This window comes from Oreochromis aureus, linkage group 13, assembly GCF_013358895.1.
Source record: "Oreochromis aureus strain Israel breed Guangdong linkage group 13, ZZ_aureus, whole genome shotgun sequence".
NCBI lineage: Eukaryota > Metazoa > Chordata > Actinopteri > Cichliformes > Cichlidae > Oreochromis > Oreochromis aureus.
In genome coordinates, this window is record NC_052954.1 from 8,799,859 (window position 1) to 8,824,244 (window position 24,386).

Here is a 24,386-nt window from a genome sequence, read left to right on the forward strand (position 1 = left end):
AACACGTGGCGGCTGGATGGTAATGGCACAGCTGTTGAATTCGGGGTGTCGGTGAGGGTAGCGCTAGCACCAGATGGCGCCTGTGGGATGGCGTTTGATTGGAAGAAAAGGTTTCGGGCCAGATGCTGAGAGGTGACGCAGTGTAGCCAGATGCTGGGGTCACAAGCATGTCTAGCAGAGACAGCTGGTTACTGTGGACCCTGGGCTATCCCCGCTCTCTAAACCAGGTCACAGGCAAAGCTAAGAATGCTGCTTACAAGAAAAAAAAACACTGCCTACGTATTCTTATAATGGTGTGACTGTTACTTTTTGTGTCTCCCCATTTCATGTTCTGCTCATCCTCGTACTTCCGTCACTGGTCGTAGGAGCATAGCAAAGGTTGTGAGTCAGGTCCATGCCTTCCAAGAGGCCGTGTACCCTTACAGCCTAGACCGGGACCTGCAGGGCTACCTTCGCCGCCGTATCGCCCGGTTCACCACCTCGGACATCCACCTCTTGGCCGCCAACAGCGATGCCAACTTCCAGCAGTCGAGTGAGCGCCAGACACGGAGGATCCAGGACACACTGAGGAGGGTTAAGGCCACCTTCCAGTGAGACGTGCTTTCACAGCCCGGCGTTAGAGGTCAACACCTGGATATGTACGAGCCCAAAGTGAGGCACCATGCCCAGACCACAGTGCACAGACACTCCCTGGTCCCAGACTGGAAAATATTTTCTGATATTAATTCACTGTTTGTCAAACAGTAATATAGAATCCGAGGTGAACTTAGCTCACAGCTCTGTGTATGAACAGGTTCTGCTGTTGTTCCCACATGCTTGATTTTCATGTTAGCATTTTTTTCCTATAAACCAACAGGAGTAGTGGGTCATTTTTTCTTCCTCAGCTAATACTGACATTCTTCTTATGTAATTTAGCTGTTAAAACCTGTATGTAAGCATATCTGAACTAAAAATGGCAGCTGTACAATGCTTGTCCAACACCAAGGTCGGGTTAAAAAAGTGAGTTACTGTGCGAGGGCCTAAAACACGAAAAGCCAAAGGTTCTTTATATAGCAGTGTAGTAATATGATCAATTATAAAATATTTTGAATATGCACCATTAAGCAAACTATCAGTTGATATGTGAGGAGCATTAAGGGGAACTTCCAAAATGACCTTTTTTGGCACCTTTTGGAAGTATTGAAGCATTTGTGAAGGTTTTATTTCTGCAAATATTTTTGTTTTATACAGAAGAACATTAAAAATCCTCTCACTAGTTTCCTCATACCAGTAGTTTGGTTTTCACTTAAATCTCCCGACAACTAACTCACTGTTACAGCTTCACCGATTCTTAACTCTTAATTTAGTGCCATCGTGAGGTCAACAGGTTTGTTTCATTAATACTTCAGCTCTGGATGTCACACTTATTAAGTCCCGGGGCACATACGGCATAATTTGATCTTCAATGAGTAAAATTGTCACGTCATAATCGTTATTTTAAAAAAGCTTTTCCACTCTCAGTAAAGCTGTCATCATGCTTTAATTACAATTTACAGATCACAGCAGATCTATGAAGTCAAAAAAAAGCTTTTGTAACTTGTGGTTCTTTTATGATTCAAATAATTTTTCTAGATATAAAACTGCTTTTTCATTTTCTGATATATTTTTACTACAGCGGAGTTATGCTAGCACTGCATGAACACACCAGGAATACTAGTGCATTTTAATAAAAGCAGAAAGAAGAAGTCATTAATGACTTCACAGCAATTTCTATACTTCGGACTGCAGTGGAGCCTCTGGCAGGCAGGTTCTAGTTGCATGCTTGACATTTCTGCTTTTAGTTTAGAGCAGACTAATAAAACTTTGTGTTTACGTGTAACTCAAAATTTAGCAACACATTAAACTTTGAATGTAAAATGTGGCTTGCAAACTTTAACACTAGCAGCAGTGTAATGGTGAGCATGTTGGAATGCTGACGTTAGCATTTAGTGCAAACACCGATGTGTTGTGGTTGTTATAAGAACTGGACGCTGGATTCAAAGACAGTTCCTGCTCAGCAGCAATTAACATGCCTGTCAGCCCATAAGACAAAAAGACAACATTTTCAGGTAAATGATGTCGTCGTGTCACTTGTTTGGGATTTTTATTGTAACCAGAACTGCTCTGGCTGCAGTGTTAATCAAACTGCCAGGACTTGGTCATAAATTCTCTTCATTATGATTTTTATTGATCTCAGCTCGGTGAATATGCCACAAAGGCGGTCTCCACAGTTTCAATCTTTTAACAGGTACAGTAAGAAAATGCTGCTGTAGTTGAGCACTCAGTGATGCCAGTGACATCAAAAAGTTTCAGAATCTCTGGAAAGCAGTGAGCACTGAGCGGGAACTTTTTCCTGTTTCGATTGACACGACATTTAATTTAGACCCTGTTAATATCATTGGAAAAGCAGTTCCTCAAAATGTTCTCGGTTCCTTGGAACTTGTGGGAGATCCAAGTTCTGTTCTGAAGGGAATTCATATGGTGTTGTACACAAACATGACTGAAATAACTGTGAAAACATAATGAAAGAGAGAACTAAACACTGTGATTGTGCACAAATGGCAGTCACAGTGTAAAGTGAATGCGAGATTATTGAGGACTCCATTATTTCAGCTGATATTGTGCGTACACGGTGCATATTCCTAAATGATTAAAGGCCCGCGTTTCATTATATCACCACACAGCAAAACCTGCAGAGCCTGAGTAATTGCAGCAGAGGAAAGTAGTGGAGGTAAATAGGTTGCAAACTTTGAATCCAGCCATGTCAGTCATTCAAATGAAATAAAGCACGATCGTTTCTTCTTTTTTTTATTTCTTCAACACAGAGGTGGTACAAGATCAAGTGGCACAGTTTGGCTCCAGTTGTCCCCAGAGAGGAAAGCTCGCTTCAGATCCAAAAATGTGTTTCTGATTGATCACCTTATTTTTTTTGTATAAAGAATCCTTTCTATCTATTATGAGATTTCTCTTATCCAGGATTGCAGTGGGCCCATCCACTGCTCCTTCACAGTCAGCAGATCTCAACCTAATTGAGGGGACATTGCAGTCTGATGAATTCTCCAAAACATCAAATGAGGGGATGGTTTTGGGGGGAATGGTTTTCCATCCCTCCAGTAGCTTTCCAGACACCTGAAAAATCAATGCCAAGGGCACTGAAGATATTCCTGTGACACATGGTGGGCGAACACCTTTCTAAAACACTTGATGTTGTTTTTCCTCTCGCTGGTCACAAGCCTATAGCTTCTATTTGTTTACCAATTAGGATTCGAAATAAGAATTACATGACTAGATTGATAAATTAAAATATAATAATCCCATTTAAACAGCACCATGTGTAGTAATTGCATTCATTAAGAATAGCGCGTGGTGAAATACAAAAAGACACGCTCACAGTCGTGACAAAAACTTGCCATTACCGAGCAAATGATGGAACATAATGAGATGTCGGCATGCAAAATGTTACTGGAGGAATGATGCTCAGCCTGTGTCTGCTGTCTGTTCTCGCGCTCGGTGAAACCCAGCGTGGAGATGGAATGTGACGTGCTATGACGATTTGCTTAATATGGCCAAATAAATGAGATTTTATAAACCTTCTCTTGCCAGAGCTCATTATTGTCAGACAACATCCGTGATAGATTGGCCGTATGGCAGGTTAGAGTGCTGTTGTATCAGGCAGAGAATGTGAGCTGGTACTTGGGTTTCCCTCTTCCTGCAGTTTACAGGATTAAAATGTCATTTATAGTGTGGGGAGTTTTATTATGATGGCTACACTAAGTTTTAAGCTGGTGTAAACCTTCTGACCACAATCTGCTTTTACATTTTTATATTACTCACCAAGCAAGCTTGCCTATCTCCACTGTACATACTGTAAATCATACTGATAACAGCCGTCATTTCAGCCATTTTTAGCTAATATGTGAAATGAATGTGCAGAAACCAGACGACTGTAAAAGTAAAGCTCAGTTTTCCCTCCAACTAGGTGTTTCATATAAATATGAAATGACTGTACACAGCACTGAAATGCCTCCTAAAAAAGTAAATATTTCATGTTTTGTGCTCCATTAATTTTGGCAGAAAATCATTCATTGGCAAATCAGTTTTAAGTATGCTATCCTGCAAACTGGAGGGCACTGAAATTCCATTTTAATTCTCTTTTTTAGGCACAAATATTCAGATATTTATGAGCATCCTTTGTGATGAACTGTGTCCTACAGCTGTTGTCTCTGACATCTCATATGGATGTCTGGGGATATCGGAAACATGTCATCCATTCAAAGCAATTCTAATATGAGTTGGGGAATCAGCGGGATTTTAAGCATGCAAGAGACTGTGGTGGAATGTAAAACTGTTGAGGCATAATTTTAAGGATGCTCATACTTCATACATCTGCTTTACATTTAACTGAAAAAAAATCTCACTTTTTACTCCATTTAGGATTTTCCAGTAAAAAAAAATCCTAGTAATAGGATATATATGGTTCAGTAATACACTGCAGACAGGAGCCCACCTATTGCCCACTGGGTAATTGGGCAATAGATCTTTCACAGTGTGTCATGGATAGTTAAGCTGTTATCCCACCAGTGATCCAGGGTCTGATGACTAAAGGCTTCATTAAAACCAGAAGGTCCTAAATGCTTTGCCTTTATTTCCTGTGTGAGTTTAAAAAAAACAAAGATTGATGCTCCAGCTGCTCAAGAATAAACTAAACCGGCTGAGTGACTTTATCCAAGCTAGTGACCCACTAAGGAAAAAAAATGAATACAGTCAGTGCGGCTGTTGCTCTGAGACACACAGAGGCAGAGCTTTCACAGAGACAGAGCTAAGGAAACAGGCTCAGCGTGCAGGCGACGTCCCGGGCCCTTTTCATTGTTATCTGACGCGATCGGGGCGCATCTTCAAAGCTGAGGAGATAAAGAGACCCCAAAGACTGAATGGACTCCTGCCTTCACAACGACAGATTGCCGATAAAGGAGACAACTAGGACCAGCCTCTTATCTGCTTTGTTATATAACTAAACGATCAGTTTAGCGGCATTGTCACCGAGCTGCTGCCTGTGGAGATATCTCAGCAGAGAGCCAGTTCCACAGGTTAGGCGCTTTCTCTCGGAAAGCTGTCTGTCTGGTTATTTGGCACCTAGCTGACATGATGCAGGCCTGTCATTCTTCAGCTACTAGATAGTAGACTACACCAGCGAGTAAAAGCTTATCCTATTGGAAAGCGTTTGGATCGTAAGCATCCTTTAGAAGTATTTCTTTTTTTATATTTAATATCTATGTGTGAGGATCAGTTGAAATCTTTTCTCTGGGCTTGTTTGCCCTCTCCACGGCTTCCTCGCAGCTTGTTTTGGCATATTTGCATGTGAACGAGGCGACAATCGGCCTTAATTGTGTTGCTACTGTAATGCCTTTGATCTGTAATGTTTGAAGTGCCTGTGCCAAACGCTGGTTCTTGGGTAACTGGCGCCAGCGCTGGCCGGGGTATCAAACACATGTCAATATGAAACCACTGGAGACCATTGTGTTCTCCATCTGATTGCAGTGGGAGCTTGAGGGTTACAGGCTCAAATGTGATGAGAGCGTTAGAAATGGCTCCCCAAATTTAGGTGCTGCCCACACCATCTTGTTTGTTAAATGTTGCTTTCTGCCTGGTTACTATCAGACGTCTCTTAGGGAATTATTGTTTACGCTTCCATCTTGTTAGAAAACTGGATAAGCAGGGAGCTCAGAGGCCCAGACTGTGATATCAAATGGAACTGTCGTGAGAAATTGAGCAAATAGACTTTTCCTCCTTAACAAAGCACCATAACTCTTTATGTTTTGTGCGTAAAATTTGCCAGAAACAGCTACTAAGTATAACTGAAAATGTACACAATTTGTTTTAACAGTGTTTCAATTTTTATTACCTTATATTCGTGTTTTCATTTTCTTCAGAAACTACTTAACTGAAAGTAATAAAGGCCCACTTACACAAATATCAGTATCGAAATATAATTGAGTGCAGAATAATTATAATGTGCGTAATATAATTATCACTAAAGTGGGAAGCGGTTTGGGTTAACTGTCGTAATTTAAAGAGAATTGGGCAACTTCAGATGCCATGTGCTGTAAAAGTAATAAAAAAGGGTTACAAAATGTAACAATGTTTAATCACCCAAAGGAAAAGTTGCTAAAGCTAAAGCTCATACACTGTGAATCCTTACTTAATGAATCTAATGGTATTATCTAAAAGGAAAACTGAGCTGTAGCTCAGTCTGCTATATGCATACAGCAGCAACCTGATTTAGCACCAAAATACCTGTTAGAAGCAATATGGCTCCTTTAATGGTTTTTTTTTTCAGCTGAAATATTAACAAAATATCATCCATGTAAGCAACTATATTTATACAAGTAGTAAATGCAGAAATATAATTTTGAGTGAGGGTCCTAATTTCACTTTCAGTTCAGAGAAATGCACGGACTCAAAAGTTTCCACAGACTAGACGGCGCCAGGTCATGACACACTCACAGGATAGGTAAAGTCTCATTATCCCACAATCATTGGAATCGAACAGGCATTAACAAGGGTCCCTACATATGCAAATACGAGCGAGGGCTGACCCTCCTATAAAAGCCGACCGTGGCCGGCACAGACCCTCTGACACTTGGCGGATTTACATGTCACAGCTCCACTGTGAACATGGTGAAATACTTTTCTGTGGACTGGCTGGCCCAGAACCATCACAATACCATTCAGGGGCACTGTGCTGACATGGACACGACCCTTACCTCCAAACCTCACATTCCCTGCATGGTGCAGCCAAGCCCGCCACCCTTTGGCAAAGGTTACCTGCAGATAAAGTCCAAAGCAGTTAAACGCTTCGAACACGTGGGGCCAGCGGAGAGCTGCGGGGCCGAGGACTCAACACTGTGCTCGCCACTGGATTCATCAAACTGCACCACACCGAGTAAGTACCCAAGATCTCCTGATTTTAAACCACAGAGTCGAGCTTTACGCAGAAGAGGAGTTTGTAACAGTTTTCCTTCTTTTAGTTTGTGACGTCAGCGAGTACCTCTGCGGGTATGAGAGCGACCCGGTTTCCTCGGATAGACTCTCCATGGATGAGGGGAACGAGGGGAGAAAAGACGCTGGACCCCAACGCCGAGTGCGCACAAAGTTTTCGCCCGAGCAGGTCAAGAAACTGGAACGGATATTCATCAAGCAGAAATATTTGGACGCAGGGGAGAGAGAGAAGACGGCACAGAAGCTGAATCTCACAGAAACTCAGGTGAGACGCGCCAGCAAACTCTTTATTGACATTTGGGTTCATGAAGACGCAGACATCTCCAAATTGCGCAGTGCTGCGGATGCTGACCGAACTGTTTTTGTTTTTTTCTTGTCTCAGGTGAGGACCTGGTTTCAGAACCGAAGGATGAAGCTGAAACGGGAAGTCCAGGACTATCTCACTCCCCAAGTCCCGCCGGTCATTTTTCAGCCTCTGCCTCCGGTTCAGTACCACAGCATGGCCGGACATCTACCCCATTACTCTGCTACGGGCCATCCCTTTTACCCATTACCTGTCCCGCAGCTGCTCCCCCATCAGCACATACCTCCTCACTACCCTCATCGAACAATGATACACCACCCACATTTCTACTGAGGAACTGTCACTTTAGAGACTTCTCTTTGCCCAAATGAGCCGAAGATGTGTAATCAAAGAGGTTTTTTTTGTTTGTTTGTTTTTTATATTTGTGTGATTTTAAATATTGTATATAATTAAAACATTTTGTATGCAATTAAAGAAACATCTATTTATTTAATAAATTTTATCCCTTAAGCTTCAGCAGCTGACTTCTTTGTTTTTTCTGTCTCTGTCCAGATTATAAGCATTGAGCTGATGATACGATCTTTATTGCAGGATTAGTTCCACATAAATAGCTCATCCTGTCTTTCATCATAAAGGAGGGCGGGTCTGGAAGAAATCAATGACAAAAGGGGGCTAAAGGTCACATCACAACACTGGATCTCCTCTGATTTGGCTATATACACAAACAACAATAGATTAAATCAGGATTCTTCAACACGTCCTGGAAACCCTAAATGACGTCACTTTTCTTTCTTTTTTTGTTGCTACAAAGATCAAATTTATAACAAAAGAGCCCCCATTCATACTTTCTGATTTTCTCCCTCCTCTGTTATTAAAGATTGAACATGTTTGTCCCCACTACTGCACTTCAAACGCCAGCTAACGGGGAGATCATGGTTAACAATTAGTCCTAATTAGGCCTCTCATTGAAGAGTTTACACTTACCACAGCGGCACCGACCTGGCTCCAGAGAGTCTGGAGCTTTGTATGGCCAAGGGATCTGATCACTGATGTGAAGTCTGAAGCCTGGAGGTTAAAACCTGATTGTGTGATGACATCTGGAGATAGTGAGCTCGATTCGAAACTAGTCTGAGATAATTAAATGAGGGGGTCGAGGGCTCCTGTTTAAACTCTTAAACTTACGACAGTTTTTTTTCTTCTCTTTTTGACATTTAAATTAATAACTCATGTTGTGTAAGAATGAGGGAATTCACTGTTTGATATGGACGTGCTATAAATGCTCAAATGTTTTGAATTAAGCTGGGCAAACCTGCAAAACAACAACCTGCAGGATCCCTGCTGTGTGAGGTTTCAAGCTGGCCCGAGGCAAACATCTCAGTCAACAAAGATCAAAGAAACTTTCTCACTTTCTGTCGATGTTCTCTGACTGCGGTCACACACACACACTCACCCGGTCCCACCCTGACAAAGGCATCATCACCAGTTTGCTCAATGCTAAAGAGCCACCTACACCCTCGATTACCTGAAAAAATATAACAAACTGAATACTTATATATATATATTTATAAGTTGATGGTGGTCATAATAAAGGTTAACAGTGTCAAAATGACCTCTTGAGACGATAAATTATATAAAATATATATCTGGGAAACATTGCATAACTGTATGGATTTTTCTTCTTGACCGACGGATGTTAAACAAGTCACACATCCCACATTTATAGTTATTCCCTTCGCATTTAGTGGCGGATACAGACATGATTCTCTTTATGCAGACATCGTTCAGTTTGAAATGCCAGGTAAATGAGAGTCAGACTCAGTGGCGCCAGGGCATCCCAGCACGACCTGAGAAAAAGTAGAATCCTGCCTCTATTAACCTCAATTACAACCGCCATCAAGTCCCCATTGTTCCGGTGAGACCGCTTTGCATATGCAAACAAAGACGTGTGCCCCTCCTATATAGCGGCCAAGAGCCATCCATACAAACACATACTGCTTCAACCGCTGCTTCTATCCACCATGGCTAACTTTTCTGTTGAGTGCCTTGCCAGGAGTTATTACGAGGAGATGACTCCACGGACAAAGGATGCCGCGCTTCATTCGAGATATCTCAGTGAAATGGTGGAATTTACAAAGGAATCAAGAAGTCGATACTCTGCAACATCGCCAACCAGTAAGTTCACTGATAAACCTTTTGTTTTAAGAGCTGCCATCGATAGGGCCTTTGTGTGCGTATTGATTTTTGACTAAATTAATTCAACTTCTCACCTTTTTCCCTCCAGACAGTTGCGACAACTCTTCAGGGTCCGAGAGCGAAGTGGGAGATGACAGCGAAGGGGAGGCCACCCAGCAGAGGAGACTCAGGACCAAGTTCACATCCGAACAAGTTAGCAAACTGGAGCATACTTTCAGCAAGCAGAAATACCTGGGTGCCACGCAGCGGAGGAAAATCGCCGAGGAGCTGAACCTTTCTGAAACCCAAGTAGGTTACATGTATGCTTTCCCCAAGGCCTCCTCAGTGGCACTGCAAAGCTTTCCAAAAGCTCTCAACAAATGACAAAGACTTATTACTATGTTGCCATCTATTTACCCGATGTAATTCAAGGTAAATCTGTTTCAAAGACTACATAAACATCATAAATACACTATATGAAGAGTCCCTTTGCTTTGTGTTTGTGCGTAGAGGATAGTTCCTTATGGGCTTTTTTGCATCTCACAGGTGAAAACGTGGTTCCAGAACAGGAGGATGAAACTGAAAAGGGAGGTCCAGGACAGAAGGACGGAGTTTCTGACAGTGCAGACTTCTCTTCTGCCCCCGATGCTGTTTCAGCACCCCTTCCTCACCGGACAGCTCCCCGCCAGCTGCGGCTTCTACCCGCAACTGCAGCCGCTCCCCGCACCTCTGCACCATCACGCCTCCCACCCTGTTCTCCTGCCGCCGTCAAACTACTTCTGAGCTCCCCCAAATTATCCCCCAAATTCCTGTCTAGAATCTAGATATTCCTCCCCTCATTGCTCTCTCTAAAAGAGAGATTTTAAAAGTTGTGAATATAATTGCTTTTATTATGTCTGAAGCACTGCACTGGGTATGTTTTGATGTTGTATGTATCATTTAAATAATGGAAATGAACTTGCTGCAAGTTTTTATGGTTTATGGAAAAAATAAAGCAGAATTAAAGTCTTTAAACTGCTTGGGATCGGCGTTTTTTTCTGTTTTGCACTTCGGATTCATAGTTCATCATTTTACGTGCGCACACGTAAAGAAGTAAAACACACAAACCACGACCTTAAAAGTCACATATATTTCGGGCAAGTTTATGTAACATTTTAGGAGAATGTAAAATTATGAATAAAAGTTTGTAAATGAGAAGACAGATGACGATTTTGGGGGGAGGAGTGAGACAGTGTGTCGTGTAGAAGCTGTTGTTTTCAGTTTGGATTAAAAGGACACAATATTAGGGGGAACAAAATGGTTGAAGGTCTCACAGTCGGATCCTGTGTGTTGCCATTTATTGCAACAGGAACAACGTGTGCAGTTCAGTGCGCCTCTCCTCATCATACTGCAGTGTTTCTATCAGTGCCCTCTCTCACTCCCCTTCTCTCCTTCTGGTTTCCCAGCCTTGACAAGCAGCTGGGCAGTTTTCTAACATCCCCGTCGATACAGAACATGTAGCGGCATGAATCATGTAACAACAGTGACAGGCCCGTCTGTCTTCTCCGTCATGTAAATGCAACGATGTGAAGTTGTTGTCCCCTGTTTTTGCCGCTGGCATTGCTCCATGCTGAGCCTGTCCTCCGCTGGTTGTAGATTTTACTTGTTCAAAGGGATATCAGAGCGGATCTAACCGCGAGATCATTGAGCTTCATTGAGATCTATTGTATAACCATTCAGCTGTTCGCACTTACTTGAAAGACAGAGGGAAGGCGCCATTGAGTCTGCCAAAGGTGTATATTGGCTCACCTTAAAGTCATTAGTTGGCTCCAGCTAAATACAGTTAGGTCCATAAGTATTTGGACAGGGGCACAGTTTTTTGTAGTTTGGCCTCTGTACAGCACCACAGTGGATTTGAAATCAGGCAATCAAAATGTGATTGAAGTGCAGACTTTGAGCTTCCATGTCCATGGAGTTCACTAAATGCTGTGTTTCCTTCCTTCATATGCTCGGCTATAGGCCTCTACTGCAGCTGTTGGGTTTCTGTGGCTTCAGTTTTGTCTTCAGTAACTAAAAAGCATGTTCTGTTGGACTGAGATCAGGTGACTGACTTAATTGTTGGAGAATATCAAATATTTCTTTGCATTAAGAAAATCGTTAGTTGCTTTTGCAGTATGCTTTGGGTTTTTATCCATTTACTGCTGTCTGATTAGTTTTGCAGTATTTGCTTGTATCTGAGCAGAGATTATAGCCCTTGAGAATAAACACCGGTGGCGGCCCTATGTCATAACAATGAGTCCACCATGTTCAACAGATGGTGTGCTTCCAATCATGGGCCACGTCCATTTTTTTCTCTATACTTTGCTAACGATGGGACGTTAATCTCTCCTGACCTGAACTCTTTGAGATGTTTTCTGGTAAACTCTAATCTATAATCTAACATCTGAACTCTAGAATCTACTCTTCATATTTAAAAGAAACTCCTGGTGATCAGACACGTGATGTATGTGGATTTTTGGCTGGCTCTACATTGAGCAGCACACAGGATTTTCTGAGTTATTTGGCAGGGCCTAAAGCCAGCGCACACAATCTCCAAAGAAAATAAATGCTGTCATTTCCCACCAGGAGGCACAATTATGAAAAAAGAGATGATTAGACCTGCAAGCATCAGTAACTAGAATAATGAGAAGGACACATTCATTTAAAGGCTTACTGGACCATATATCTATTTATGCTGTGCCTCTGTTTAGTCCTCCAGACAGAGGAAAGCCTCAGTCTGCAGCATTAGCTGGGATGGTTCCTAGCTGTGACATCAACATCAATCAATGATCTATTGTGAGAGGACAAAGATGTGGTGAATTAAATGACAATGAGTTTTTCCCTGATACCTTTAGAAAAAGGTGAGTGAGTAGGTGAAGAGGTGTCAAGAGTGGCTGCAGATAGACTGATAGGAGTCCTATTAATACATTTATTCAAGGACTCTAGCTAATTTTGCCCGCTTCCCTAAACCTACACAAGAAACAGTTACTTTTACACTAAAAGAACAACTTTTTACTAATGAAATGTGCTTGACACAAGATTTAAAAATGTGAGCTCAGTAGTTAACAACCTTTCTGGTTTGTAACCCCTTTGAAAAATACCAAGGGTTCATAATTATTATTATTTTTAGTCAAGTTTTAAAAAAAGGTCAGAATGTTTCATTTAATTTGCTTTAAGTTTGAGACCCCAAGGAGGTGAAACCTATCATTATAACAGTGCTTCACAGCTTAACACATTTCAAAATAAAAGCAAAAACGTTTGATGCACATATTTTAAAAAAACCCCTCTTATATGCTTAATTATGTCATGACTCTTATGAATGGCACCAACCCCTAGAAATCATATTTTTTTGCCTTTTAAAGTTCACTACATTTACAGTGAAGTGTCTGTGTGATGCTGTGGGTGGCATTTAGATGGCATGGTCCTGCTCCACGAGCTCCAGCACTTTACAGGGCAGCACTACAGCGAATCAATTCAGTGCCGTTACGCTATGAGCAAACATTTCTCTCTGATGGACAAACTCTCTTCCAGATGATGCTTCCATCCACTGATTAAGAAGGGCCGTTCAGCAGTTTGATTAGTATGAGTTAAATGTTGTGGCCTTCACATTCTACAGATCTCCACTGCGGCGAGCGCCTATAGGAGATTTTTGATTGACACATTAGACAGTTCTTTCTGCTGCCAGCATCAATACATGCAGTGACAGAATATCATTTGGAATAATCAATGCCTGGGAGCACTAAAACTATTCTGTTACCACTTAGTCAAATGACACTTTACATACAGTTTTTTTTTCAGCCTTGTTTGGTTTGTGACCTCTTACAAAAAGTAATAAAAAGCACTATAGTTATAGCTATAGTAAAGAGCAACCCTCCTCCATCAAAATCCTTCAGATGATTTTATTAAAATATTCACTTTCTGATGTCTCTGAGGAAATCCCTGTATGAGTGTCTTCTCTTTCTCCCTGCTCATTTGATCTATCTCAGACTTGGCAGGTATATTGTTAAAGACCAGACTGTTAATTATTTTACGGCCCCTTTGATTTTTATGACCCTTTTAGTGGGCCTGTGAACCACTGCACTACACCACCTAATTGTATTTATAGTCAAAACAAGTTCCACCTCAACCAGAGAAATGCTATTTTGCTTTTTTTGCTACCTTTTAAATGTTTTGAAGAGTGAAAATGTAACTTTTAAAAAGCAAAGAAAATGATAGAAAGATTTATAAAAAGCACAAAAAAGATCCTCTTTTATCGCATTAAATCAGCAATACTGAGATTTTATGAGCACTATTTCTCATATCATTTGTGCTGCAAAAAACATGACTAGTTATTATTATGTAAAAGTCTATACTGTATGATTAAGTGTCCAATACCACAAAAACTTAAACTGCATACAAATACTTAAATCCAGTATTTAATGGCCCAACTTTCTTTATTCAGCAAATACTCAGAGGCAAACAGACATGAACAATAATGTCACATAAATGCAATAAAACAGATATTAAAAAAAAATGATAAAGATCAAATTTGAGCTTTGATAAATAAATCAATTATAATCAGAGGGGCATAAAAATACCTGCATCCAGTGTATCACAGTCTGTACTTTGCAGATTTTCTCTGTAAATCCCAGACAGGCTGGAATTCCAACGTATGTGTGTGTGTGTGAGAGTGTGAGTGAGTGAGTGTGCAAATGCACAATTTGAGGTCAGCTGTCATGCGGAGTAGATGATGAAATGGCTGTCTGTCTGGTGGAATACCTCTGCAGCCCCATTTTCCCATGCCTTATGCCTCTTTAAAGTTAAATCTCAAAGAAGTATGTGCATAGGAAAAAGGAACAGCGAGTGCAACAAGCCCCGCTGCCCCGATTCTGGACACTGGAACCTGTAGGGCAGGGATGACAAAAGGCATAGAGATGCATGACTGCATGCACAACACAAGAAATGACTCTTACATTCTTCTCCTGTCTGACTGGCTGAAATTGCATTACTTCCAGGTATTAAAAATACTGTAAAATCAAAATAAAATGCACATACAGCAGTCATTTAAGCGCTTTATAGTTGCCAAGATATAGTTTTAATTAAAGGATTAAGTTTATAAAATGCGTGGAAGGCGTGAAGAGGACTTACCCCGTATAGATCTCCATGCGTGTCTCCCAGGAAAGCACCTCCTGTTGGCCATTTATCCCTCCACAGGGACCTTGAAGATGTTTAACAAAGACAGAGTAGCTGTTGTGCGTGCTCACTCAGCACTTCTCCTCCCTCTTTGGTTTCAAGCCATGGCGACACATCTGGGAAGATGCCTGTAGACACTGAGAAAAAAAAAAACAAATTCTACAGTACGGTGGCATACAAAGGTTGGATTCTTCTGCAAAAATACTTTGTCTTGTTTTGCTCCAAATCTTTCAGCTACTAGTGAACTTGTTACAGTTATTATCTCCTATCTGACACAAACTGTGGACGTCAGAAGCAGCTCACGGAAGAAGGGAAATATTCAGGACGCCCTGTTCCTGATGGTGGAAAAGTTTCTTATCTGTTCAGGGTTTTTTTTTTTTTCGTTCTCTTTCCCTCTCCCAGAAGAGAGGCCCCCGCGCTTTTTAGAACTCAAGGTCTCTAGACAAGGACTCTCAGGGTGTGCTGAAGTGAGACGCTGACGCACACACACAGGTTGTGTGGTGTGTAGCTGAGGGAGTGTTATGGCATGTCAAGGCCGGTGCACCGGGCTGAAGATGAAACTGCTCTCTTTTCTCTGAACCACTGTGTTTGCAGCGCTTGTGGGCAGCAGTCGTATATCACACGCTTTGGTAAAGGAAGATCTATCTTTAAATGAGCACCCTGGACCAGCTGAGGTCATTTCACATCCCGATGTAGCTGTAAAAAAAAAAAAAAAAAGTCTGGCAAAAATGCCGCTAATGAGCACTGAAAGTTACTTAGAAGCATCATACATCTCAGTGTTGAGTCTCAGCCTTGTTGTGTGTGTATGACATTTTTAATAGAGCATAAATGTGCATTGACCCAACTCAGTGTTTGAGGAAGCTGATATGCTCCATAGCTACAGGAGTCATTTATGTTGCAGCGTTAAATCCACTCTTTTTCTTTCATGGCTCTGAATCACGTCTTCAAATCATCAGCTATGTTCTGATGTGGAGAGGATTCTTTTTCTCTCTCTCTCTCTTTCTCTTTATATTTTATGTATTTAAGTTGTATAAATTTGATGTCATGAGAAGTTAATGAGTCCACAGTGCCGTGCACATCAAAGGTCTGGACATTTGATTGAGACTAACCAATTACTTTGCTTCTTGTTTTCTTGGTAGCAGCTGAGGAATCTATATTCACCAAAATGAACATAGATAAATCATTAAGAAATACATCAATACAACAATAAATCAATGGCTTTTTCTGATGAAAACGGGTGCATGGTGGGGCATTTGGTTAGCACTGTTGCGTCACAGCTCCTGGAGTGAAGCGAAGCTTTCAATGGGTTTGTTCTTCGGTCCAGAGATATAGCAGTTAGATTCTAAACTCACCATAAGTTTGGGTGAGAGTTTGAATGATTATCTGTATCTCTGTGTTGACTCTGTGATTGGCTGATGACCCTTTTCAGGCTGTACCCTGCCCCAGCACAGATAGGGCCTAGTAGGATAAGCAGTTAAGAAAAACAGATCAATGATATTTGGTGTTTTGTAAACTGTTGTTCACAAAAAACAAAAACAACAAAAACATTTTGATTGTCTTTACTTGAACTGTGCAGATATTATGTTCTAATATGTTTTTGCCACAAGAAAACAGACTGACGACCCGTCCAGGGTGTACCCCACCTCTAACCCTATAGTGGCTTGGACAGGCTGCACCCCACCCATGACCCTGATAAGGATAAGTGGAAGCAACAAATATTTCTGTCACAACTTTACCTACTTCCAAGGTGCATGGAGAAGATAAGGACCTAACTACGCAGAGACTCCAGCAACACTTAAAAGTAATGAGAAACAACTTTATTAAGTGACCTTTTTCACTTTTTTTGTCACTTAATAAAGTTGTTTCTCATTACTTTTAACCTTCTTATTATGTTAATGGTCAATTTGACCCATTCCAGTTTACTGGTCATCCTTTCTTTTTCTTCATGAAACCTTATGATTTTTCCTTATCTGGGGTCATGAACTGGTGTGTAAAATATGGACACTTTGATGTGTCCTGGTCCTGGAATGTCTCTGCAGTGTTTGTATACAAAGATGATGTTGTGGTTCATTTTCAACCGCACACTTTTATCTAAGTAAAAAGTTGTTCAGATCCAAAATAAACATTTCCCTTTGATGTACTTTGTTTTGACTGCTTCTGAATATACATTCAGACCCAGGTGTGTATGCAAGACACTTTCTCTCCCCTATTCTTGTCACTGTTCTCATGTCATTTCAACACACCAAAAATGAGCTCCAGGAGGTTGACGACTGAAGAAGCTTCATCACCACTTTTCAACTGGGATAGTGATGAAGAAGAAGATGTTTTAGAGACTGAGGATCTTTCAGAGGCCGAGGACAATGTTATTGATGATCCAGACTGCCAATTTTCAGACGAGGAGGAGGATTCTGAGGGAGAGTGTGCCGCCATCTCTACATCAAATGAAAACCAAGGAATGCAGCAATCATCATCCACAGAGGACACATGGACATCTAAAGATGGTAATATAAAATGGTCATTATCACCACACCGAAGTCAAGGCAGGCTGTCATCTTCTAATGTCATCAAAATGACTCCTGGTCCTACAAGATTTGCCATCACACGAGTTGATGATATTCAATCAGCATTTCAACTCTTCATATCCCTCAATAGAAAGGATCATACTGGACATGACTAACCTGGAAGGGAGGCGTGTATTTCAAGAGAAGTGGAAGCCACTGGATCAGACTGACTTGCATGCTTATATTGGAATTCTGATATTAGCTGGAGCATACAGGTCCAAGGGAGAAGCAACTGCAAGTCTATGGAATGAAGAGAATGGAAGGCCAATCTTTCGAGCAACAATGTCTTTGGAGACATTTCTCAAGATATCTCGTGTGATCAGATTTGACAACCGTGAAACCAGAGCTGGTCAACGTGAAAGAGACAAACTTGCTGCAATCAGAGATGTATGGGATAAATGGGTGGAAATTCTACCTTTGTTGTACAACCCTGGTCCCCACGTTACTGTTGATGAGCGCCTTGTCCCATTCAGGGGTCGCTGTCCTTTCCGACAGTATATGCCCAACAAGTCGGCCAAGTATGGCATCAAAATATGGGCAGCCTGTGATGCAAAATCTAGCTATGCATGGAATATGCAAGTGTACACTGGAAAGCTACCTGGAGGAGCATCTGAGAAGAATCAGGGGATGCGTGTGGTGCTGCAGATGAGTGAAGGGCTGCAAGGGCATAACATCACCTGTGACAATTTCTTTACATCCTACTGGCTTGGAGAGGAACTTCAGAAGAGAAAGCTGACTATGTTGGGAACAATCAGAAGAAATAAGCCAGAACTTCCCAGTGAAATTTTGAAGATGCAGGGAAGATCTCTGCATTCCTCATTATTTGTTTTCACTGAGAAAGCAACAGTTGTTTCATACTGCCCAAAGAAAAACAAGAATGTTCTTGTCATGAGCACAATGCACACAGATGCATCTCTGAGCACAAGAGATGACAAAAAACCACAAATGATCCTAGACTACAACTCCACCAAAGGAGGAGTAGACAATCTTGACAAAGTCACAGCGACATACAGCTGCCAGCGCAAGACAGCTCGTTGGCCCTTGGTAATTTTCTACAATATTTTGGATGTGTCTGCTTACAATGCCTATGTCCTGTGGACTGAAATCAACCAACATTGGAATGCGGGTAAATTGTACCGACGTCGCCTTTTCCTGGAAGAACTGGGAAAAAGTCTTGTCACTCCCAAGATCCAGATGCGAGTCAGACCAGCTCGATCCCCAGCAGCAGCAGCTGTCATTGAAAAGGTCAAGTGTGCACCATCCAACCAATCTGCAGTGGGTTCAGTGGAACCAGGTATAAAGAAACGGAAAAGATGCCAGGTCTGTCCCTCACGAGAAGACATTAAAACAAGCACTGTTTGTGAGAAATGCAAAAGTACATCTGCAGAAAGCACACAGTTACATTCTGTCCATCATGTGGACAAAATTGAAAATGTTGAACACTGAAAAACTGAAAAAATCGGGCAAGTTAAAAAGAAATGTGTTTGTAAAGAAGGGAAAACTTTTACTAAATTGTTCTTAAAAAGAGTTATGGTAATTCAAACTGTGTTGTATGTCTGTGTTCTAAATGTTTTTCTAATGGAAAATAAAGTTGCTATTGTTTTATTGCAGTTTTTTGACCATTCTGAGTGGATTTACACAGTGCGGGTCATTTTGACCCGCAACATAATCAATGTGATTTTTTTTCAACATAATACAAGGGTTAAGGATAAGTGGAAGAGAATGAAAGGATGGATGGATGTTTTAGCCACATACAAGTTCTGAAACAGTTTCTAACTGGTCAAACACATTCATCCTCCACACCACCACTTGGTGGCAGCAGTCTCAAACCTTGACTGGCAGCAGTCTGAGGTCACTGTTAGTATATAATGTAATAGTGTCTATTTGTTTTAAAGTAAATATCGTATAGGTAAGGGTTACAGTATATAAAGTGCAAGGAGTCATACTGCTCTGAGGTGAACTGAGTGGTGCTGGTAGCTCAGCCCTTTTGTCTGTTTTTTGTGAGATAACCACAACAGCATTCAGTCAAGGTCGGATGGGCTGTGGAGTATTAGTGCTCCGATTGTCAAATATGCAGTTATCAGTTTCTCTTATCAATATGTGCTTTACTTGCAGTGATTTAAGGTACAAGATCCTCTACTTTAAAAAAAAACACACAAGGCTTTTCAAACAAGGCAAACAAGTGTACTCTATATTCCAGCAGTTCCCTCTACATCAACATGTCAAACTCATTTCCACCATGTCTCACGAGGGCCTGCATGCTTTTAATTGGGTGTACTTTAACATGCGGCTTTTAAAATCCACTCTTGTTTTCTTCGTCTTCTTTTTTCCCCCTTCTTGCAGAGTGTTCCGTTTGAGAAGAGCGAATTTGCAGAGTTAAGCAGAAATGTCTCACTCTGCAGAAAAAAGGCAACAAAAGCTGCTTGTTCATCTAAACACATCTGCCACGGAGCAGGAGCGGGTTCTCTCAGAAGGCGAAACGAGGTTTTACATTTTGACACTTTGACAGGGTGAGAGTATGATGTTTCCAGAATCACAACACAACAAACACCTGTAGTTGTCTTTAAGCTTAAATTGGCAATTTGGGAAATCCGTCACGTTCATTAGGAGAAAACAGAGGTTAGGTGCACTCTGTAAACACAGTGCTTGTCTCGAAAATACTACCTACTGTGCAGTTTTTATGTATTTGTAGGAAAAAAATGCAAATTACTTCTAGATGTACACTACTGTAAGCATGTGCATCATAAAATAAGCTATTATCAGGCTTTAGTCAGGTGTCTCTAGTCAGATAGGAAAGTTGTCTTTAAGCAAGATTCAAGTGATTACTTTATAACAGGATCTGTGACTGAGGGCCTAATTCCCCTGTCATTATATTGAATTACAATGTAATTTTATTTAAATATATTACATGTGTATTAAGTTATTTATTAGAAGCAATCATAAACTTAAAGGTAGGAACAAGAATACAAGTCAAGTTTTTACAAGACATAAAGAAATAGTTTTGATTTTAAGTAGTTTGTCAGTAATTGTAGATGTTGCATGAGTAAATTAAACATTGCACATCTTTGGGTAGTTTACAGAGAAGGAGACACAAACCATTCTGTAAGTAATTTTTAGTAATGCCTAAGTAATTGTAATTCCCACTTAATTTCATGCTAATTTTGTGGAAAAACAAGAAATACTTCCCCTTGTTACATCCTAGGTAGACTGTGCTTTCTGAGGCAAGAGCAGTATTATGGAGTGACTTAGGCTTGTCTAACTTCCAGCTATTTAATAGGGAAGGAGAAACTCCATTCTTCTATTTCCTTTTCAAAGTTATGTTTGAACAGTGATTGTGAAAGAAAGAAAATACGTTAGATTTCACTCCATCATTATAGGCTCACATAAGCCTGCAGACTTTGACTGTATTTTTTTTTTCTTTTATTTGGTGAGGGGGAAGAGTCTGCTTTTACGTTGCTAAAATAAAGGGATGAGTGATTAATAGAACAGCCATCATAATGAACATAATGAGTATAAAAACGTTTTAACTACCCTCTCCAATGCAAACATTCCTCTGTCTAACCTCACAATACAAGAAAAGAAGGCCGTCGCTTCCCTGAGCAAAGACCAAAACATCACCATATTACCAGCTGTCAAGGAGAGGTGCACTGATGTTCTAAACACAACAGATTATTACACAAAAATGACTACTCTCCTCAGTGACAACTATACCTATGAAGCCTTAAAACGAGACCCCACAAGCATCTACAAAAAGAAAGTTATCAGTTACCTACAACAGCTTGTAAAGGATAAAATCACTGACCGCCCTGGATACCACCATCTGCCCAGGGGATGCTATACTCTATATGTATGGTGTTCCAAAGAACTGCAAAGAAGGAGCCCCATTCATACCCATTGTAAGCAGTATAAAGTCAGCCACCTACAACATTTCCAAGCACCTCGCCACCATGCTACTGCCCCTTGTGGGGAACACACCACATCACATCAAAACCCCCACCGACTTCCCCAACAAGGTCCAGAGACTTACACTGGATCCATAGTGTCCTTTGATGTGGTGTCACTCTCCACTTGCATACCTACAGCTGAGGCTGCCTTACCACCACATATTTTAAATGCAAAGAGGGTTTCTACAGACAAAAAACATGGATGTGCCATTGGCTCCCAGGTGTCACCTATTGTGGCCAACCTTTACATGGAGGAAGTGGAAAGTAAAGGTCTTGGCTCTTTTAAAGGGACAGCACCTAGCCACTGGTACAGATACGTGGATACAAGGATTTCACATCAAAATCAAAACCCAAGAAGTAGAAGCCTTCACTGTTCACATCAACTCAGAGGATAGAAACATAAATTCACCTGGGGAGACACAAAGGATAATAGTTTGCTGTTTCTGGACTGAGCTGTGCACATTGAGGGAAATGGAAACCTTAACACTGAAGTTTACTGGAAGCCCACACACATGGACCAGTACCCACTCTTTGATTCCCACCACCCTGTGGAACACAAACTTGGGGTAATCAGGACCCTGCAACACTGGGCAGAAAAGACTCCTTCTAAGCCAGAAGGGAAAGAAATGAAACACACACACGTAAAGAAAGCTCTTTTGGGCTTTCATCAAATCAGCAAAGATGCACAGTTCAGGTCAGACACCAACTAGGGAGAATCCAGAGTCCAGCTGATTTTGGAGAACCCCTGACTTTTAAATTTGCACAACCACTAAGTCAGCATTGTAAGAGATTCATCTGATAAAGTGAGACTATAGCTTCACCGAAACAAAAAAAAGTGTACATTTCAAATATATTAAGTAGATATGATATCCCATCAACTCTGGGCACATTAAGGCTCCTTTTTCAATCAAAAAAAGCATGGCTGACTGGAAACTCCAGCAGATGTTTGCCTGTTGGAAGAATTCAAAAGTTACAGGAACATTTTACTGGGAGAATGCAACAGAGTGTAGCAATATATATAAGAAAAAGTCCATTAGTATAAAAGATCAGTGCGGTACACATCAGCATCAGAGTTGAGACGCTTCTCTGAGCCGCCCAGTAATTCTGATAGCTTGTCAGTCAGACTCAGGATTTCTTTGGACAAATAAAATCGACAGAGTGCTCATTTCAGTTTATTTTCAGGTTACTGCACTCGCTGAAAACTCATTACCATCTCATGACTCACTTCACAATATTGTTCTAAAAGTGCAATTTTAGAGACATTCGTTCCTCTTGTGTGTGTGTGTGTTGTTATGTCATTTGTCAGAATTAGTTCAGAGTTAGCCTTGGGCTATGCTACTTTTTTCTTTTCTCTGTCTTTCTTTTATTTTCAATACATCATTTTTAGCTTTGGGAAAATGTTCTCTGTAATTTGGCCCTGTAGTCAAGGATATTAACACAAAACAGATGAAAAATACTGTATAATGTGACAAAAGCATGCCAATGGAAGGAGAAAAAGATATATAAAACATTGAGAGGAATAAAACTGAAAAGGCTGTGAAGTATTTATAGGTGTTTAGATATTTTTACATTGGAAAACATTCTTCTTGTTTTTTCTTCTCCAGTATTCTAATTCTGATTCTGATGAAATTTAAAACAAAAAAGTTTTTTTTTAAACAGAATGAAGACCATCTTTCAGCTGCTCCCTTCCCAAGAGGTCACCGCACCAACTGTGGATCTGAGTCCCTTCACGAGGTAACCTTCACAATCACTTGGGCTTGTGATGCCCTTTGACTGGGTATGTGTCTCCTCGCAGTCCTACACCACAGAGTCACCAGCAAACCAGTCTAATATATTTATGGTTACAGATTGAATATCTACAAATAACAAACCCCACTTAAAATCCCCTTTTTACTAAACTTACACATTTCTGCTAAATATAATCATAAAAACAGCCATTAAGAAAACAATTTTCCTCTCTAACTGCGAGTGTGTGAGTTTACTGCAAATGCTGATTAAAAGAAAACCCAATCTTTAAAGGAAAAAAAATATTTTGTTTGAACAAAACAAAATTTAATTAAATCAAAAGCAAAGGAAATGTCTGTTGTTCTAGTTACCGACAATTTGGTCACCTTTCCCCCCAGTACAAGGATGAGGAAGCCGGCAAATTTTTTTTAGATCAATAACTGCAAAACAAAAAAATAAAACTAACACACATTTTTTTTAAGAGGAATTCTTTTGAAAAAAAAAATGAAGTGAAACAAATAAAGTCATTGTGGTAACTAAAGTCAATTCAACCCTATTTTATGCAAAAATTCAACCCTATTACAAAAGGGGATTATCTAACTTTTACACAACAGGATTTGCTTTACTAGCAGCAAAACATTAAAAAAATGATTTAAAAATTAAATATCTGAGACTTTTTTTCAGCCAGGATACAGATACTTGCTGGACGTCTCCTGTTACCTGTCAACTTCAAAACGAGTGTAATAACCTCATACACTCTCCTGGACAAACACTTGCTTGCCTTGTTTTTGGTTAAAGCCCAGAAGCTTTGTTATAATTAAGTAGCACCATGCTGAATTAATTCACAGTGATGTCTGTGTTGAAGCACACTTGTTCAAGGTCGGAATGCGTTCAGTAGCGAAGCCCATGCTAACACTGCTGTTACTATAAAAATCTGCTTCGGTCTGAAAATGTGTGATTTTCGTGAGGCTGATACTCCCTCTTCCTTTGCATCTCTCAACAGTTAGTGAATTTTAACTTCTCCTCCCATCATTTCCCTGTGTTGTGCTTTGGTGCATGATGCTGGAGACACAGTGAAACAGATGGGGACAGGGAGGGTGGGGGGACTTAGTGCCCCCCCCAAATGGGGCCCAATCTGCATCAGGAGCAGGGACTGACAGAATAAGGCCACGGGGTGGAGAGACAAGCACTGCAACCAGATCCTCCCGGGAGTTGGGGCACCATGAAGCCACCTGGTTCCCAATAGGGGGCTTGTGAGTTCAAGCATCCATGGGCAAAAGTTCTCCACGCCAGCTCTTCTCTTCTGTTCTGCATAGGTGTGTTTGTGCCTGACAGGAGGAGGAGGAGGAGGAGGAGGAGGAGGAAGTTGATGAAGAGGGGAGGGAAGGAATGGTCAAGGATAAGAATGAGCAGGAGGCAAAATGCACTTCTGAGCCCTGGCTGTGAACATTTTCACTGCAGACCCTAATCTGA

At 40.9% G+C, this 24,386-nt stretch overlaps 3 protein-coding genes, 1 long non-coding RNA gene and 1 pseudogene across 5 annotated transcripts in view; 4 read left to right on the forward strand and 1 right to left on the reverse strand.

Moving 5' to 3' along the window:
- Nucleotides 1–3,603, forward strand: part of LOC116309657 (kinase non-catalytic C-lobe domain-containing protein 1) — a 43,196-nt gene extending 39,593 nt beyond the window's left edge. For both annotated transcript variants that reach the window (XM_039622154.1, XM_039622155.1), the window contains exon 31: nucleotides 366–3,603. In XM_039622154.1, the coding sequence (XP_039478088.1) occupies nucleotides 366–594 (229 nt within the window). In that variant the 3' untranslated portion in view covers nucleotides 595–3,603. The remainder of the gene's footprint in view (nucleotides 1–365) is intronic.
- A 2,958-nt stretch (nucleotides 3,604–6,561) lies between these two features.
- On the forward strand, nucleotides 6,562–7,819 carry vox (ventral homeobox). The gene is made up of 3 exons (XM_031726323.2): nucleotides 6,562–6,961; nucleotides 7,047–7,282; nucleotides 7,400–7,819. The coding sequence occupies exons 1-3, from the start codon at nucleotides 6,694–6,696 to the stop codon at nucleotides 7,652–7,654; spliced, it is 759 nt and encodes a 252-aa protein (XP_031582183.1). The 5' UTR covers nucleotides 6,562–6,693; the 3' UTR covers nucleotides 7,655–7,819.
- Nucleotides 7,820–9,281: 1,462 nt separating this feature from the next.
- Nucleotides 9,282–10,467, forward strand: vent (ventral expressed homeobox). Its single transcript, XM_031726324.2, has 3 exons — nucleotides 9,282–9,493; nucleotides 9,603–9,802; nucleotides 10,040–10,467. The coding sequence occupies exons 1-3, from the start codon at nucleotides 9,340–9,342 to the stop codon at nucleotides 10,274–10,276; spliced, it is 591 nt and encodes a 196-aa protein (XP_031582184.1). The 5' UTR covers nucleotides 9,282–9,339; the 3' UTR covers nucleotides 10,277–10,467.
- Nucleotides 10,468–13,918: 3,451 nt separating this feature from the next.
- Nucleotides 13,919–15,027, reverse strand: LOC120443365. The gene is made up of 2 exons (XR_005615387.1): nucleotides 14,639–15,027; nucleotides 13,919–14,393 (listed from the first exon to the last, which is right to left on the reverse strand). It is a non-coding gene; the product is annotated as an uncharacterized LOC120443365 (long non-coding RNA).
- Nucleotides 15,028–16,931: 1,904 nt separating this feature from the next.
- On the forward strand, nucleotides 16,932–24,359 carry LOC120443418 (annotated as a pseudogene).
- Nucleotides 24,360–24,386: the final 27 nt, after the last annotated feature.

Coding starts and splice junctions, on each gene's coding strand:
- vent (XM_031726324.2), top strand. CDS start 9,340: ATGGCTAACTTTTCTGTTGAGTGCCTTGCCAGGAGTTATTACGAGGAG. Junction 9,494..9,602: donor CTCTGCAACATCGCCAACCA/GTAAGTTCACTG, acceptor TTTTCCCTCCAG/ACAGTTGCGACAACTCTTCA. Junction 9,803..10,039: donor TGAACCTTTCTGAAACCCAA/GTAGGTTACATG, acceptor TGCATCTCACAG/GTGAAAACGTGGTTCCAGAA.
- vox (XM_031726323.2), top strand. CDS start 6,694: ATGGTGAAATACTTTTCTGTGGACTGGCTGGCCCAGAACCATCACAAT. Junction 6,962..7,046: donor ATCAAACTGCACCACACCGA/GTAAGTACCCAA, acceptor TCCTTCTTTTAG/TTTGTGACGTCAGCGAGTAC. Junction 7,283..7,399: donor TGAATCTCACAGAAACTCAG/GTGAGACGCGCC, acceptor TTCTTGTCTCAG/GTGAGGACCTGGTTTCAGAA.